The sequence below is a fragment of the Sparus aurata genome, chromosome 17, assembly GCF_900880675.1.
Source record: "Sparus aurata chromosome 17, fSpaAur1.1, whole genome shotgun sequence".
Taxonomy (NCBI): Eukaryota; Metazoa; Chordata; class Actinopteri; order Spariformes; family Sparidae; genus Sparus; species Sparus aurata.
This window is the reverse complement of record NC_044203.1, coordinates 25,223,663-25,242,702: the sequence shown is the minus strand read 5'-3', so window position 1 is coordinate 25,242,702 and position 19,040 is coordinate 25,223,663. Positions and strand designations below refer to the sequence as shown.

Sequence of the window (19,040 nt, the reverse complement as noted above, 5' to 3'; positions counted from 1 at the left end):
TCTCTGGTATTACATCCTTCCTGTAAACAGAGTGATTGGGATGCATCATCTCTTAACTTATGCCATCATTTCAAAAAAACTTGTAAGTGCAGTTGGTTTATGAGATATCATTCTGCAACACATTGGTTTGATAGTTTAGATAGGGCAATCCACTAACAGTAAGCCTCCTCCACATCAGCTCCATTCTGTTATGAAAACGGAATCACGGGTGAAAAAAAAAAATAAACATTAGGTATTTTTATGGCAGACTTTGTAAAACCATAATGCTGGCGGGGAAAGTAAATACAGCAGACACATACAAAGAGAGAAACGGAAAGGAAAGGCAAAGCAAGCCAGTGTGTGTTAGAGGTGGTTAATCGGCCCAATTTCCAGATTCGATTCAATTCCGATTATTGAAGTCTCGATTCGATTACAAATTGATTTTCGATTATTATCGATTATCGATTTGATTTTCAATTATTAACGATTATTGATCTTCCATTTAACATTCAGCTGCTGAATTATTTTACTTATCTTGGGAGTAACACCTCACAGCACCTTCGATATTGTATAGTGTAACTGTAATATCAAAATTATTATCTTTTAATTTGTTTTAAATGTAGTGTTTCACTGTTAAAAGAAAGCTGCCAAGCTCAGCAGCCGGACTCATGCTGGTGACGAGAACCAGGGTGAGAACCAGGGCGTGTTTATATATTCCCCACTCGTCTGCCATTGCTTTGAGAAACTCACACATATTTGCGCTTGTGTGGCTATCATCCATAGCTTTCGTCTGAAGTACGTAGGACATTAGCTTCCATTAACTGCTGACATAATGAGCTGTAACGGTCACATATGAGACTGTAGCTCTGGATGTCCAGGCATCGCAGGTTATTGCTACCCTGTGAGCAGAGTTGAGGGACTCTTGCACGGAAAGCTTTGTCTCCTTGTAAAGATTTGGAATCGATTTGAGTGTGAAAAAGCTCCAGGATGGAATAACATATCTTGGCTCCAGACTGTGGGCCATGTAGCGGAAGCCAGTAAGAGGAGGACTCCAGTTTGTATTACTATTTCAAAAAAAAAAAAAAAGTTGTTTTTTTTTTTAATCGATTTTTGGAAATGTAATAATCGAATCATAATCGTCAATATTATAATCGCGATTAATCAATAATCGTTTTTTTTCACCACCCCTAGTGTGTGTCCACTAAAGCTGGCAACACTATGTAGGCAAACTTTAGAAATGTTCTAAAAAATTGTTGATTTTTTTTAGCCTCATTCTCAGGTCGTCAAATAGACGCTTTTGGAATGGCTCTGGTCTGATATAAGCAACTCCTTCTCACCCCACATGCCAAAGATACGTGGTCATTTTATGGGATACAAAGTGCAGATATCCATTACAGACAGTGCGACTGAAACATGACTGAAATGCCTGAACATTATGTGAACTCTAAAATCCTTTAGTTTCCACATTCGGCTTGTGAGGAAAAGGAGACAAGACATTTAAGGTTTGGGTCTCAACTCATTTCTCAATTTGCTGACATGCTGTCATTTGTAGCATTTTGCTGGATTTCCATCCCGTAAGTATCCAGATTGAGAGATCTGAAAAATTTAGGGCAACTCGCTGATAATCTCATCAATGGGCTTTTCCAAGGCAGTTTTTGTTGCTTTGATGTGCTGCAATGTGAAAATCCTCCTTGAAAAAGAAAATATTCTCACCCGAGATGACAAGAGAACATCTCCTCTTCCCTTAAAATGGGCTCATATACAGTATTTTGTTTGTAAAAGGGTATATTAAACAGATTTTCTTGCGCTTTAGAAATGATAATTGGGATTAGATTTTAAATGTATTACACAGCTATCTTAATAGGGTGCCACAAGTCACGGATCTAAATCATCACATATTGTCTTCTGGATGCATTAATGAAAATGTAGTTCTCTCAGAAAGAGAGGTTTGAAATGTTACTGCTTCCTAATAAGATAGAATGCCGAAGCGACTTTCGTTAACATGACAGCAACATGTTGAATTGAAAGTACATTTATGGATGAAGTGCCTGTTTTTAATCCTCTTTCACTGGCAGGTGGGTGGGTTTAGTCTCAGCAGGCAATTACAGAAACACATTTCACAGTCAATTTAGGATAACTGCCGCTTCAAGCACAAACTGTGAGCCCAATGTTACTTGGAACTAATATTTCACATAGCATTCATGCTGTGGTCTGTTTACATAGCTTGCCAGATGTTATTAAGTAAGCAGTGGATGCCCCAGTGCACAACAAAAAGCACAAATGGGTGAGTCCAAATTTATTCTTTCATTTTTCAATTTGTTTGTTATTCCCTACCTGGTAGGTGCGGGTGGTAACAGAACAGCCTGGGAGGGGGCTGATCCTGCAGCCACCACAGCTGCTGTGCCAACTGTTACAGGGAAGGGGCTGGCAGGGTGGACTGCTCCACCCTGAGGCAGCTGGGACTGGACCAGTGGCATGGGAGCTATCTGGATGATCTAGAGAAAGGCAAATACAATAATGATTGAGCAGTGCAAGTGCCGTGCAAACTATTTGTTTTTACTAACAAAACATTATATTCTCATGTCAAGGTTGCCATTGAAGTGCTCACTGACCTTGCTTCCGGTCTGAGCTCCGTTCTGGACAGGAAGAGGTGGAGCCACGATGGGAAACTGCTGGGCAGGGGCTGATGCAGTCCGTACTGTTGCCATGGGAACAAGCATTTTACTCTGGAGGACCGGAGACTGTGTATGCACTGAGGAAGAGACAGGAAGAGGGAGAACAGGCATTTTATTACGTGTCGCCACAGAATAACTGCTATATGTATCTATGGAACTGTCATGGATTCGGCCTTACTGACATGACTCCTGCTCTCAAACTCTCACCTCTAGCTCCTGGGCTGACAACACCCACTGCTGAGCTGGACGTATATCCCGTCAGGGAACCTGTACCCTGCTGCTTCCCATTGGCCAGGGACATGTGTGTGGGTGGAGCTGTGGGCAGGTTGAAGATGCTGGTTGGCTGGCTGAGCTGCTGAGGTGGGCTCTTGGGGTGGGTGTTGGCAGGTAGGGTGGGCAGGATGTACTGAACTTGTGTGATGGCCTTACCCCCATGGGGCGCTAGGGAAGAGGCTGGGAGAAACTGGGGCTGAAGCAGAGGAAGAGGCAGGGGCCCATTGGTTTGGCTATGCGGTGATGAAACAGCAGTTGAGTGATGCACCTGCTGCTGGGGGGGCTGAGGCTGGGGGGAGGGGGTGATGAGCTGTACAGAGGGTTGACCAGACAAAGCCCCTCCCAACACCAGATTAGTCACTACCCCACCTGGGCCCACGCCTGCACCTACAGGGTTAGGTGATGATGAGGAGTAGTACCCACCCCCTGTGGCTGTGGCCCCGCCTCCTGGTCCTGAACCAATTAGAAGTTGTGGCTGCTGCTGCTGCTGGGGGGTCAGGGACTTCCTCTCAGGTGGATGTGGGCTGGATGATGTGCCTCCATCTCTGGGTTTGCTGGCGATGGGGAGCGGTGTGCTGATAACAGGACGCATAACATTGGTCACCACTGTGGAGGCCACCCTAACAGCACCAATGCCCAGGAGTGGGTTCACACCCAGTGAACCTACTGATGAGGATGGAGGCCCCCCAGCTGGAGAGGTGGAGATGACTGACTGGCCAGAAGAGAGGGAGAGAGAAGTGGCTTGCACTCCTCCTCCTCCCTCCCCACCAAAAGTGTCCTTACCCTCTCCTTCTCCTCTGTCCTTCCTCCTGTGATCTGAAAACCCTCCTCCACCTGATCTCCCCTCATCATAGCGCTTACTGGAAGGGTAAGAGGACAACGAGACGCTCCTGCCATGAGGCGTATGTTGTGAGGAAGATGATAATGCAGAGGAGCAAATGACTGGAGCAAAAACTCTCTGAAATGGAAGACAGAGTACATACATTGAGAAACCACAGATTGAGTTGAAGGAAAATACTCAATAACAGAGGGAAAACAGTTGTTCAAACTGGTTACCTTTTGTTCACTTTCGTCTCCAGAACCATTCTCACTGTCACTGTCAGTCACCCGCTCCTTACACTTGAGGTCTATGGAACTGCTAGGATAAGGGTCCTCTGTGGAAAAAGAAACAATACACTACAGCTACACTTGACATTCCTTGCGATTTACAAACAAATACAATCAGGCTGTACTTTGTGTATGAATCAGCTCTAAATGACAGCAGATTTTTAAATCCAATGATGGAAGTGGTCCAAAACTGGACACAATTTAACAATGTTCAGAGCGGAGAATAAAACCACATGATGTGCAAAACAACCTCAGGACTGTTCTGTGACAGAGTGACATAAGACATCACTGCTGGCATAATAAATCACTTCTGATTGATAATCTTATTTTATCAATTGATAAGATTTCTGCATGCAGTTCATGGAAATTTACACGGAGGGTCAGTAATCCAAAATTTGGTTTCACCAGTAAAGTAGGTCTGATTTCTCACCGATGACATCATCGTCTCCCTCTTCCTCACAGATGACCATGCGCTCCTCGTCACTGGTCATGTCCTCGCTGACCCCCCTTTGGGACTGTGACAGGGGTGGGGCATGACTCGAAAACTGACTGCCACCATCGCCACACATCTGAAAAGACAAAGTGAGAGACTTTATAGCAAAGATGCACTCGAAACAAATTGGGTTAGCTTTGTCTAGCGCGGTGCGTTAATGTGGCTTCTGTTTTTTTAAAGGTTAGACCTGAAATGCCACTGTCACACCTGCAAGCATCAAAAAGATTTTAAATTCGGTTTTGTTTGTGAGGAACATATGCCAGAAAAAAATATTTAAGTTGCAGTAGACCCATTAGAAAACAAACTAGTTTTGTTTATCAAGTCATGTTTACAAAAACAGCAGTAGAACACTGTTCATGTCTCCAGCTGTGATAGTGGTCTTCAATTTATGTTAACAAAATGCAAAGAGCATTTTACACAATCAGCTCTACTGATCTTTGAGCTGTGTTTCACTCTCACCTGTGCCAGTTCTGCCAGGGCCTGTGTATTACCCCTGTCGACCCGCTCCAGGCTGTGCATGGCACTTTGAGAGAAGGCTCGAGGACGGGTAAGCTGGCCGACGTGACCTTCTCCTGCACTCCTTTCAGACACGCCCACCAGACCTGGACCAACCCCCTTCAGCTCCACTGAATGGGGCTCTATCAGGGGGCAAAAAGAAGACAGTTAAAAGACTGGAAAGGACAAATGTTGTTAAAAGGACAGATGTTACAAAAATATGCCTGTATGCCTGATATATCATGAAAGTGGAGTAAAACAAACCTGTGGACTCAGACATGCTCCTCTCTCTTATGTCTTTGCCCCCAGGCACCCCACGGCCTTCAGAGCTTGACTTCTTCCTGTCTTTGTTGCACCACTTCCAGTCTGGGTGGGCCTTGAAATGGGCCTCTTTCACCTGGGAACAGAAGGAGGGACAAGGAGTAAGTGAAAAAGAAACAAAAATACAGCATATCAACAACAGAAAATTTCAGTAATATGTCACAGTCTTTTTGACGTTGTTGAAAATGCATCTGTGTACCTGGAAGGCCAAATCATGATACTTTTGTTTCTCCTTGGGTCCCAGAGCATACCACCACTCCCCAAGGATCTTGCTGACTGTCCTGTTGTCCTGGTTTGGGTGCCGCTGGTGCACCAATGCTCGGTGGCGCTTACTGAAAATCATAAATGCATTCATTGGTCGCCGGATGTGATCCTTCTCCCTCTGAAAGAGTGTGCAAGAAAGATGAAGAGATATTACATTACAAGGTTTTATAAAAGGAGCATTGACAATTTTGATGGCCAGGTAGGAGAAGTGAAAGATTACCTTTCCAGGACTGTTCTTATCTCCATCTTTGGGCAGCGCACTGAGGGACTGAGTGCGTCTCTTTACTGGTGATGTAGAGAGGGGCTGCTCCGGTACAACTCCTGGGAGAAAGCTGAAAGGAGACAAAAAAACAGCCCTCTGTTTGCAATCTTTATTAGATTTCTCTTGGGGACAATATGCTCATACAATCTGACACTGACACTGATTTCAGTTTCCCTCTTAAATAAAAAAAAAAGAAAAGAGTCTCCATATCTGGAGTTATTTATCTTAGAGCTTCAAATCTATCACATGTAACCACGGAGCACAAGTAGTTCATCTCCCATGAGATACATCAGCAGTTTCAGCTCAGCCATTTCAATGGCTGACAGCCTGGCCACTGCCTTTCATATAGTGATAGAGCCCAGAGATGGAATGCTTTTGTTCCCATCTGCTTTGTTCTGGCATGGAGCTCTTCTGCCCAAATTAGCGCAAGGATACAGAAAATATCACACTCCTTTACTGTATGTGTGGGTACACACAGTACCACACAGAAAATGACTGTGAAGGCTGACTTAGACAAATACATAACCACTTTTATATGAAGACATTGATAAAGGTATATGTGTGGCGTGTATCTTCATGTATTCATGTAACTTGACTTAACTATATCAAAAATAAACCCGGACTTACGGGTCATCCACATCACTCTCTGTCTCACTGTCAGGCCTCTCCCTCTCTTCTCCTTTCTCCTTCTCTGGAGGTGGCTCATCAGAGGAGGGGGGAGGCTGGGAAAGGGGACCTCTCTCTACAGTGGGAGGTGCCTCTGCAGGCTCTTGTGACAGCGCTGCCACCCCCTGACACTCTGAGGAAGAACAAGAGAAGAGATACTTGCTCAAGACAAAGTAAACAATATATGTACTTTATTACGGTTTTAACAAATGGGATGGATACGTGTGTTCATTACCTGTCTTCAGACTGGCTGCTTGGGGGTGGCTGACTGGGTGCGGGCCCTCTCCCGGCTGAGAAGAAGCATCTGATTGGGTGGGTGCCAGAAAAGGGACCAATGAATGCCAGGGGAAGACTGGAACTGACCGGGGCTCTACGTTGGTCCACACTGCAGAGGAAGAGAGCATTGTTTACTACCAACAGCTGACACATCTGATGTCCATAACTTGATTATATGCTTCCCTGCTCAGATATCAAGATACCATTTCCTTATTTGGGGAACAAATCAAGGCCCTTGGTGCAACACTCCCACCAGCAACGCATTCCTACTCCAGTCACCAACTCTAATCATTTTTATAATTAGTTTGTGATGTTACCATACATGTTTTTTTTATTATTTAGGAGTGATAGAACCACAAATAAACTGAAGAAAAAAAAAAAATCAGTGATAAATGAGAGCCAACTGCTTCTGAGTGTAGTTCTACTGGATGCACAGCACAACTGGCCTTTATTTTGGTCAACTAACATCTGGGAACTAAGTAAATGCAATAAATACAACAACATCAGTACTTTGAAAACTACAGTGAATAATATCAGTGCTGCCACAGAAGCACACCTCCAGCCACTTAACTGGTTAAATCACCCCGACAACAGCCGATGTACAAAAGGACTGTTTGTTCTCAATAACAGGTTGGATGGAGGACAGAAGCTGGTACACTCTGAACCATCATAAATAAAAAAAGAGACTGGATAACTCATCTTATCTGTATTATTGAAAACAACCTCATAATAATAACACTTCTCCCCCAAAAAAACTTTCAAGTACAAAAATATGCCCTTTTTTAAAATAGGAGCTTTTAAAATCAGGTTCTGTTATTGATTGAACATTTTAGGACTACATTTTGCTACAATCAAACAAAGATTAAGATTTGGCAAATAAGGATCCTGTACTCTCACATAAACAGTAACGTAAGTGGCACAGACTAACCAAACATGCTTAATCCTTGGCGAAGATACTGAGGATTCTCTGATGAGAACATGGCTGAATTCAATCCTCGCTTTGAGTCTCCCAAAAAGAATTATGATATGTCCTTTTAAAAAATCTCTCTTCTTCTACAACACACAAAAATCCGGGTGAGGAAACATCTTTAATCCAAAAAATAAAATAAAAAAATCCCGGGGTGATGTTGCTGGGAAGCTTACAGATGACGACAAGTGCTCGATGGTGTCTGTAGCCGTTTCATCCCTACAGGTTGCAGTCAACATACACTATAATAACTGCATCGTGAGGATTTTAAAGATGTGCCACAAAGAGGTATGTTTTTTTTTCAGTTCCAATGCGAGTAGAAATGAAATGTGTCTGTCAAGTAGAGTCCATGTCTCCGTATCGCAGAATGCCGCAATCTAATAACGCACACGGAAGAGTCAAACATAAGTGGACAGAATGTACTATAAAGGATTACAATAAATCACAAAACTTTAAGAAATCTGTGAGAATGCATCAGTGTATAGACGACGCACTGATACGGCGATTATGATCGAAGGCAGCGATCCTCCTCCCTTTGGTCTAATTACCCCCGATGCCCTCTCTCCCTGTTTGTTTACATTACTACAGCAGCTTGGCCACGAAGGGGTTAACAAGGCCTCGAGCACATCCACGGCCTCGATTATAACGTCCGCCCGAGATATGCGCAGTCTTCCTGGGCCATGTCTAACCTCGCTGTGCGCTACAATACAGCTGTAGACAGGTGGGCTCGGCGGGTATCAAGAAGCACATAAAGCTCCGGAGTAACACAGCTGAAGGTCTGCTGTAAGAGAGCACCCTATCGACCAGGCTAAACAGCACTGCAACAAGCAAATTGGGGCGATCAAAGCTAAGGTGATTCGTCTACTTGGCGCTTGGAAGAGCGACGTGACAATCCTCTTTCTGTCCAAGACAGCTGCTTACTGAAACTATAATACTCTCTGATTCAAATAATCAACCTCAGCTGATTTAGCTGCCTCTTGGAGCTTCAAGTGCACCACTCCAAATTGGACCAACCTCTCGGGAACGCCCCTGGTCGTGCACCCTCCGCACAGACAGAGGCAAAAGAAACGCGATTGTTCTCATGTCTCAACTACAAAGGCGTATTCACACGTATTGGCTGCCAAAATAATCCAGCGATGACTGTTTGACAAGTGCATTTCATCAAATACTAACTTGTTTTTCCCGTTATCTGCCTTCAGATCTCCACTATGCACCTGTCCTAACCTGACAGTTAACACCTACCAAGATCCAAAAATCACCTATTAAAGGGCAGTGACCAACACGAGTTTATCCGTGTTTACAACGCAAAAGCAGATGTCGCTGACTGTAAATCTGGTGCATTCATCCATCACCCAGTGCTTACAAGCCCGCAACCCATCAGGTTTGGATATCAAGAGCTTCAAAACACTACCTCTACTACAAACTAGGTTAGCGGATCTCTACCCAGTGTCTAATTGTACCAGTTCCTACTCTACCTGGCCAATCTGGCAACAGACCTGACGTTAGCTAGCAACTGATGAGTCTACAACACAGCGATAAAAGCCAACGCGGTGAAGACTCCTGGCTCCAGTCAGCGAGCAGAAGGGGGGGGATCAATCGCAGTTGTATTTTTCTGTCGCCTCCTCAAGGCAGCGACCGAGTGGCTGGTTAAAGATGCCCTAATCGTGGACCCGCACCCGACGGGGGGGCTTTAAAAGAAGCGATACAGTACGTTAGGTTGAAGCCGTTGGTGAGGTCCGTCCGTCTGCAGCAGTTTAGCTAGCCACTTCGTGTGGACGACATCGGCGCACACACCGTCCAGTTCTGTTAATACTTGGCGTTACGAGTGTTGTTTTGGTCCAAAAAAGTCCTCGTATCGCATCTCCACACCTCCCAGCCCGAGTTTACTCTCGTAATTTTGTCTCGCTGTGTCTCTCGCAAGCCTTGGCCCTTTCTTTCTCTTTCCCTCCCTCTTCCTCTTGTTGTAAACTAGGCTGCTTGCCCCCCCTGTACTCGTCCCCCTCCCCTCCTCGTCCTGTCAACCTCGCCCAGCCTTGTCCCGCCCCCCTTCGGCGAATACGACGCTACTATTGGCCGAGGCAGCCACCTGTCATCTGCCCGCCGCGGACCCTGATTGGTCGGAGTGTGCACTGGAATGCCAGTCATATGCAAATTTCAGCCGGCTTTACGGGCAACGGCTGTTGGTACCACAGAAACGGAACTTTTCTTTAATACAAAACAACAATAAATAAACAAACCTCATTAAGCTCTTCCATATCTCTATTAAAACACAAGCTAGAGTTAAAGTATTGTGTCAAAAATGTGTATTTTTCTGTTTCTATCAGTAAGCCCACCCCAGGCTCATGTCATTGGTACAGGATTCGTAGTAAACCCTGATTGATGCGTGATTCCGCGAATCAAGAGCCGACACTCAGATGTAGGCCAACCAATAGCTTAACAGAAGTCCGACAAGATCCCTCCTTCTTACAAATGCTCAGCTAAAGCTTTAATACCCATGAAGACCATCTGATGCAGGAAGGCGCTATTGAGCCATCTACTGTTTACTTTCCACACTGATTTTGGTCTTTTTATGCAATCTGCACAGTGGATGGGTGTTGATGAGGGGAGGGGGGCTCTGACACAACACATAGGCACCCATTCAAGCCAATCTGCAGGCTCATTCCTTGTATTTATAAATCAGAAATATTCACTTATGAAAAGCATTATAAACTGCTTCTCTGAAAATGCTAAACCATCGTTTTTATGAAAGCAGCTAACACTAGAGAGGCAGGTGATGTAATCTTCCACCACTCAAGGCCCTTTTTCAAATCCCCAAACATTTTTCCATCTTTCAGTCGTGCAAATGTGCCTCCTCCAGACAGAAATGTAAATGTTCTGATGCAACACTCACAGGGAGAAAAGAGAGAGGGAAGAATTGAAAACAGGAGAGTAGGGGTGGTTAGAAAGAGAGGGAAAATGGGTGGAACAGGCTAAGAGTGGAGAGGACCAGAGGGTAAAAATAGACTAGAGAGTCATTTTCAGCAGGAGAGGCAGGGAGGGAGGGATGGAGGAGGAGGAGGGTGGGTGGGTGGAGAGAAAACAACTTATGAAAACAGAACTTCTCTTAAATGAAGGGAGGGGAGAGTATGGGGGGGGGGCCAGAGATGGGGGAGACAAAGGGAGAAGATTTAAAGATACCTATGTTATTTAGGTATAACACAGCAAAGATGGAAAAGAAGGAGCATAATGTGGTTTCCCGTCACACTGTATGAGTCAAGAAGTCATGCTCAGCTTAGCTCATCTATCCATAAGACTAATACAATACTGGGAGGGACTTAATTATCACTACCAGCCAGTCAGCTCATCGGAAGCTTAGGAATTGACCAATGAGGTTGTGAGAGCCACTGTCCTCAGTAGTAAAAAAGTTAACCCTCTCAGCCCTGAGTTACACTTCTCTATACTTGAAAAATCCAAATTTGGATCTGGAAAAAGGATAAATAATATTCAAACATGTCAAGCAATAAGAAGCATTTTCACTGTGTGCCGAAGCTCCATCATAACCCCTCGTGCCCCTTTATCTTTTCAGTCTGTTGGCATCAGTAAGGCATCTTGCGTCATGTAAAAAAATTGGGTGACAGCCTGAACTTCTTTTAAGCCTGGGCGTTTCCAGTAAGAATTCAACTAATAGGCATTAGAGGAAGACAGAGCGAGACAGAGAGTGAGAGAGAGACAGACAGAGAAAGAGTAGGAGATTAAGGCTTATCAACTGCAATGAGCTCTCAACAAGTCAATCCAGAAAACACAGTGTGTTCAGTGCAGGGAGTTGGACAGCTTGGCTGTATGAGTGAAAGGAAAGAGGGTGAAAAGAGGGCAGGGTGGAGATGAAGGATTACTGTGGCTGCTCAGTGGTTACAACCCTCGGTAAACATTACAAGCTCTTAGTAATGAACTACATCAGACCAATTATTCAGAGCAGAGTAATGGGTTTTTCCTTTGGCCTGGTTTGTGTACAGCTAAATTCTGCATTCATCACAAACAAATCACTTCAGATATAAAGTGTTTTTGTCACTTCTGAGACAATTTCAAATATCAAACAACAGCTATGCGAGCCCCAATAGATGTTGAGCCAAGATAAGAAAATCAGTTGGAGGGAGGTAGTCATGAGTTGCTGCTGGGAAACAACAACATTTTATAGCTTAGTCATATATAACAGAGATAAGGAGTGAAGAGCTGCACAAGTAAGAGACAGAGGTGTGAAAAAAAACAGAAGAAGAGAAATTCCCCTTCAGCTGAGCTTAACTATCTCTCCCTGCTGCCCTGCTGGCAGTGCAATATCTGTGTAGGTGTTCGGCAGCATTCATTGGCTGTCTCCTTGCACAGACATCATGCTTTTGCTGTGCGTATGCATGCATGTCTCTACCCCCCAATTACATCTGTCAAATGGCACGTGACCTTCCATGAGAAAAACTTTTCCTCCTCCTCTTTTACCTACGCTGAGGAGGAGCACCGCCTTCGCTCACTCTCCCATCCCATCTCTCTCATCCCTTAATTCATCTTCCACCCCTGTGCTCCGTGTCTCTCCCTCCCACAACCCACCATTTGCTCCGTCCAATTATAACTCGATCCACCAGTCCTTTGCAGTTACCATGGCAACAGCTATGTTGGGCACAGGTCCCCATGTCGCCCGCGGTCACAAGTCTGCCACTGACCATCAACATCTTTTGCATCAAAATAAAGTTAACCGATCATTTTTCAATGTGGTTTATGGACATGCAGATAGATGGCTTTGCAGGAGAATTTTGAAGTGACTGGATGCGATCACAGCTTCTTCTTAGTTTCAAAGTTAATTAAAACTGCTACTCCTTATTTTGTTCATTGCAAAGGGAAGACATAACACAGAGTATTGGGAAGAATAAAATTGCTGGGAACTGAGCAGATCTCATTGCCACAAAACACACTTCACACTCTGTGGCTACATATGCAGATGCAATCACTCTCTCTTCCAAACAATGAATAATTAGCACTGGAGAAAAAACACGTAACACAAACTTCAGACCAGTGTTCGGAGACCTATCCCTCCATCCCCCGTGTGAAGGAACTTGTAATGTGTGTGTCTGGCCATCTGGGGGCACTACTAGCCTGCAGATAAATGGTGGGCAGCAGCAGAAAACCAGAGCAAAGACTGTGGAGTTACAGATGCAAGCAAAGAAGAGGAGGAGAGTGGGATGAAGGAGAGAAAAGAAATTCCTGAGCAAGATAAAAACTCTTCTCATTCCAAATTCTGGGATGTGAGGAACACATTACGAGTGTGATCTCCTGAGACTCATGAATGTGGGCTTGACTGAGATCCTGAAGAAGCCGTAATGAATCTGAATATCGGTCTAACTTTACGTGCATGCAGTCAAAGTCTTGGAGCCACCTCAGCCTAAAGAGTCCCACTGCACCAGTGCATTTTGACAATCTCCCCAAAGGCTGCTTCACCCAATAGGAACATGATTATCATTGCACATGACTTTTGTGGTTAGTCTTGAGGGCTTCACATGTGCTTTGGTGCCAGTCTAGATGGCTGTGTGATCCAGATGTGGTTGTTGCCATGGCCAGGGAGGATATGCAGGGCTTTAAGCGTTACGTAAAGCAGGGGCGGGAGGGAGTGGGGATGTTATTCCCGGGTATCCGTATCCGGGTAGACCAGGATGAAGAGAGCGAAGTGAAAAGGAGGGGAAGCGAAGCCACTGCAATGCGATGGAGCGAAGGGTTAACACAAATGTGTCATAATTTTTTATAAAGAAAATTAAAAAATGAGACAGAGGAAAGCGGGCGCTAAGAGAAAAAAACCTATCCAAGTGCAAAATAACAGTGCGAAAAAGTGAATTCACGTGTTCTTGAGGGAGCGTGACATGTTTACTCCGTGGTGCACAAAGTGTGTGTGCATGTTTGTGAGTGTAAGCAACACAGACAGACAGAGATAGAGAATATGCACACTTAACAAACATGCAAAGGCACTACTGTAATTTTACTTAAGCATTTATAACTGTGTGACATGATATAAGTTTAACACTATCGTGATTTCTAAACACATTCATTTAAACCCCTTGAAGTACAATAAAAGATGTTTTGTTCAAAGGCCAATCATGTTTATAACAGTTATTTTAACAGATATAATCATGCAGCACAGTATGAGAGATGCCGAGGAGTTACAGTGTGTCGTCATACAGAGAATGCTGGCGTTTCTGTTGAATCCAGGATTTCAATGCGACAGAAAGAACACACAACACTCATTTAAGACCTTTAAAGCAACAAAGTCATAAAAAGGACACCCTGCACACTTTCCTCAGATAGATTGATGAAAGCTGCCGCTCAAGAATGCCACATTCTCACTTTCAGTTAATTTTAAAAATTGTCAGAACATTTTTTAAACACATGCTTATGATAAGATTTGTCATTTTCAAAAAGACAACAAACAGTAGTAGGTGATGAAATGGCTGATGTAAATGTGAGTGTGTAAAGGGATATTAGACCGGGAACACTTCAGTCAGTGCTTAAATAATTTAGAGGAAACCCTCCGATTATCCAGGATCGTTTCTGTTTTCAGTTCAATGTCGAGTAAAACACACAAGGCAGAATAAGAAGGGTCTTATCATAATGTGTCGGTGTGTAAACACATGTGAGCATGTTGAAGTTTCTCCTCTCTAAGTGGAAAGTGACACAAGCAAAGGGACACACGTACACACACACACACGCACACACACACACACACGTGCACACACACACGCACACACACTCACACACACACAGGGGCTGTTATTTCTATTTGTGAATATTCTGTGTTATGTACAGGCTACATCAGTGTGATGTTTGCTTTGTTGCCATGGCAACAGACGTTTGGCGCTCACACATCATATCCGGTACTCAGTGATTGACGCTCGGTTACTCGGCCTCACACACACACGCTGCATGCAACACACACGTGACACCATAAAAAAAGGGTCTCATCCTTCACCTTGGGCCTGCTCATCTAACAGTTTTATTTGGCAGGAAGTTACGGAGACACTTAAAAAGACGTTATTAAATAATCAGTCATTAGTGCATCTTAAGGTAGGAACACAGAGAACATACGCAGCTTTGTGTTAAACTTGTGTGACAGTGTTAGTGGAGGATTGCTGCCTTATTTCAGAATGAATTATCAAAAACACAACATCATAAATGTGTACATAACAGACAAAATAGGAGGAACTCACAGACTACTTATTTTTGAATTGTACAAGATCTAATTTAACTTGCTCCCTTCGTCTTACATATCACGGTCTCTTACACATTAAATCTGCATTTTATTACATGATCTATAAGGTGTTAGAAGTATATTTGTTTTCCTGAAATAGCAACCTAAATTGCCTTTTGTCAACTGCCACATTTTTCACAGTAATTTTTCACCCCTGATAAAATCTAAGCTCCCACCTGACCAGAAGAAGATACATAATGTTCAGTTTTACATTTTATTTGTTTATCTAATTGTTTGGATGTAGTTTTAATGTAAGGGCATGATGTATTCTAGCAGCTTTTCTCTCCTTGAATAGGTTTAATGTGTCATCAGGAGAATTTTAAATAACCTGAGTTTCAGTGTACATATTTTTGTGTTTTCATCTTCATTTGAACACACTTCTTACCTACATGAAATGTGTGTACTTTTTGGCATAAATATGACTGTATTTATATTGATTGGGAACTTCAGTGTGTACTCTGAATCACGTTTATAACCATTACACAAAGACAAACAGATTTAACATGCAAATATACCTTAAGATCAAGAAGTGTCAACATTATTTCTCAAGAGGGTTTACAGCTCCGGTTTCACTTTTAAAAACTGACACCAGAGAGATTAAAAATCAGCCAAGTTGGTATTCTTAAATAATATTCAGGATATTAAAATATATTCTGACACAAATAATATTCAAGATCATTTGAACACCCGATTAACCTCTCCAACTTGAAAAAATAACTGTTTTTTTATTTTTCACAAGCTGATAAGAAAACACTAACACCTACACAAACTTGCAAATCACCAACATACCACATGTGTGATGGCACACATACCGAATGGTGTTTCCTACTTTCCCTTGTATTTCACACTCTCCTACGACCATATGCAAAAGCTTGCGCTCCATTTTGAACTCTACAGAAAGCACCCACATGTGCTTCTCACTCACAGCTCTTCAAAATAAATGCACAAGCGCATGGACAAGCGTGCATGCACTCACACAAAGAGATGCTATTCATTCATTCATTCACCGTCATCTCAGCAGCGAAAAAAAAAAGGATGTGAGGAGAGACCGTACACTCAAAATGACAGCGCTCTCTTTCCTGTCCACTTCTCTGTCACACTCTCAAAGTCCGCACAGCGACATGTACTTACACACCGAGGGCAAAAGGCCCTGGTGAAGTTATACTATATGTGTGTATGTAAAAGAATCAGGAAGTAGGTTTTTATTTTTCAGCTAATGATGAGCAATGCTCTTTCATACACACACACACACACACACACACTTTATACTACAGCATATCCCCACACAGGAGCTTGAGAAACAAATTCTTCACACACCCACACAATCCACTGCAACATATATCCTACATGCACACACACATTTAGAATTAACCCACCTCAGTGTTACAGGCCAAGAATCCTGCCCACACCTTGTTTCACTATATCCTGACATGAGTCACTAATAAACAAACAAACACATGAACACACACAAGGCAAGAGTCAGCGGAAATAGTTTGTAGTGAGTAAGAAGATGATCGTCGCTCGGGTCAGGAAGTCACACACACGCACACATACACTTAAAATAAATATGTTGGACAGACTTTTTCAAGAAATAAATGACTGCAACATTTGTACGAAACTTGCTGTTAAATCCTCTTTTTCTCCTTCTATGTCTTTATTCATCAAGGCCGTCTCCCCCCCACCCCCCAAACTCTTTCTCAAACCGAAAAGCTGGCGGAAATAGTCCATAACTGGACTACCTACGTACATGTAGCCCACACGTTCCATACTCACTTTTGCTTTCGTCTTTAAATGTTAATTTCTTGTGTAGCAGTGATTGAAACAGGACTCAGCCTTATTATTTTCTTTTTTTCAGATTCCTTCTTTGTCTTATTAAACTTTCCCATTCCTCTCTGTTATCAAACCATTCTGTCGCATTGTGTCTTGTCTATAGGGTGTAGGTATGATTGCTACCACTCAGACATGAAGTTTTTTGTCTATAATGACTTGGAATATAAGAGGGACTCTTAAATATCAACAAAGCTAATCCTGCATAACGTACCGTCTAATCCCCATAGAAAATACAAAAACACCAAAGCATGCATGCCCATGCATACATTTTCTCTTTTGCACTTTCTCACACACACACACACACACACACACACACACACACACACACACACACACACACACACACACACACACACGGATACATAGAGATAATTTTGCATCCAGGCAGCCATTTGCATTCAAAATCAAAACATACAACAATTTCATTATTGCTTTGGTAATTTTGTTCTTATACAAACAGCGTTTGGCTCTTAAATATGATACGTGATCATATCTAATGGTCATCAGATGAACTAAGCTCCCTTACTCCAAGTTGCTAAAACGGACGGCACAGATTATTCTTACTGACGAGTAAAACTCTGTGAAAATGGTGACCATATTTCCAAGTTTTTGTCATCAGCAGTGATTCCCACAAGCCTACCCCTGGCCTGCTGAATCACAGGCGCCTGTTCAAGGGCTTACGTGGGTCACGTGACCAGCCTTAGCATTTAGTTTAGTGTTACCAGCAGTCATGAGGATGGTGGACAGGGGACCAGAGGAAGCCATATGGGACAACAGCATGTTGGCTAACAGAAGCGTCTTTCACTGGGCATCAACACACACAGGTCATGGCATATTAATATCAACCTAACTCTCTATTACACTGTGGTCGTAACCCGTTCTCATACAGGTTATTAGGTAAAATAAAATAAAAATATACTGCAGGTTGATACTTTTTTGTTAAAGACACTGTGATTGTTAAATTAGTAATTGTTTCACTGAATTTGATTTATTTGATGAATTATTTCAACACAGTATATACATGGCTGACTGGCATTAATAATCAGAATGATAAATCAAGAGAGTAACAAATGGTGATTTGCAGCCCTTTCTATTTACTATTTTATTTAACAGGAATATTTTAAAATCAAGGCCCTAATACATCTCCCTATCTTTAAATCAGTGTATATGTGTGTGTGTGTGTGTGTGTGTGTGTGTGTGTGTGTGTGTGTGTGTGTGTGTGTGAAAAATAAAATGACAGAACTAAACCATACATTTAAACATTATTTGCTTCATCTTCTCATTATTATAATACTTACGCCACTTGCAGTAGCTTCAGCTGAATTCACATTAATAAACAACATTTCTCCTCTGGTACTTTTCTCAAGACGTTGCTTCACTACCACTGCATTTGTCTGTGGAGTTTCTCAGTAAAAGAAAAACTGCCTTCATATTGCTAGTCTGCGTGTTAACCTGCTAGTTCAAGGAAAGTAAACAGAGCGTTTTCAGCCCATTCTGTGTTTATACTGTTGATACTGTCAGTAGTTGACACTACAGAGCCACGCAGCTAACACAAACGATAGAATTTTAAAAGGTATGACAGTTCAGTTTGTGAATATGATCTGTAGATAACATGTCATTTAATTATTAAGGCAAACTAAAATATATTAAGAACTCTGAGAATTTATGCACACTACTGGGGACGTTGCAGCAAATCTTGTCCTTGGCTTGTTAGGTCAGAAAAATATAGAAGAATATTTCCTTCATTTTTCATTTGTATGTACAGAGCTGCAATTTGGAATGCCGTTTAGAAATCAGGGTGTATTATTTTATATAATCTACTTGTATCAGACATTCTGTCATTAAATTCTATATACTGTCATACTGTCATTTTGTTGTCTTGTTCTGTACACATGTTATCTATTGCATGTCTGTCCATCCTGGGAGAGGGATTCCTCCTCTGTGGCTCTTCCTTAGGTTTTCATTTTTTTGCCCTGTTTTTTATTTATATTACAGGAAGATTTCCCTTACTGTAATCGAGCATATTAAGACAGAGGACATTGTTCACTGTACAGATTGTAAAGCCCATTGGGGCGACGTTATTGTGATTTTGGGCTACATAAATAAAATTGGTTTGATTTGACTGAAAGTTATAATAATATGCTTGAGTTATAATTCAGGTATTTAAAATAACA

General features: G+C 42.6%; 1 protein-coding gene across 2 annotated transcripts in view; it reads right to left on the bottom strand.

The window, feature by feature from the left end:
• The window catches only part of cicb (capicua transcriptional repressor b), a 36,649-nt gene that overhangs the window by 6,527 nt on the left and 11,082 nt on the right, over positions 1-19,040 (bottom strand). For both annotated transcript variants that reach the window (XM_030394567.1, XM_030394568.1), the window contains 11 exons: positions 6,771-6,920; positions 6,497-6,668; positions 5,828-5,939; positions 5,543-5,725; positions 5,287-5,419; positions 4,987-5,165; positions 4,465-4,603; positions 3,984-4,081; positions 2,862-3,885; positions 2,592-2,731; positions 2,314-2,474 (listed from right to left, as the gene is read on the bottom strand). In XM_030394567.1, the coding sequence (XP_030250427.1) occupies positions 2,314-2,474; positions 2,592-2,731; positions 2,862-3,885; positions 3,984-4,081; positions 4,465-4,603; positions 4,987-5,165; positions 5,287-5,419; positions 5,543-5,725; positions 5,828-5,939; positions 6,497-6,668; positions 6,771-6,920 (2,491 nt within the window). The remainder of the gene's footprint in view (positions 1-2,313; positions 2,475-2,591; positions 2,732-2,861; positions 3,886-3,983; positions 4,082-4,464; positions 4,604-4,986; positions 5,166-5,286; positions 5,420-5,542; positions 5,726-5,827; positions 5,940-6,496; positions 6,669-6,770; positions 6,921-19,040) is intronic.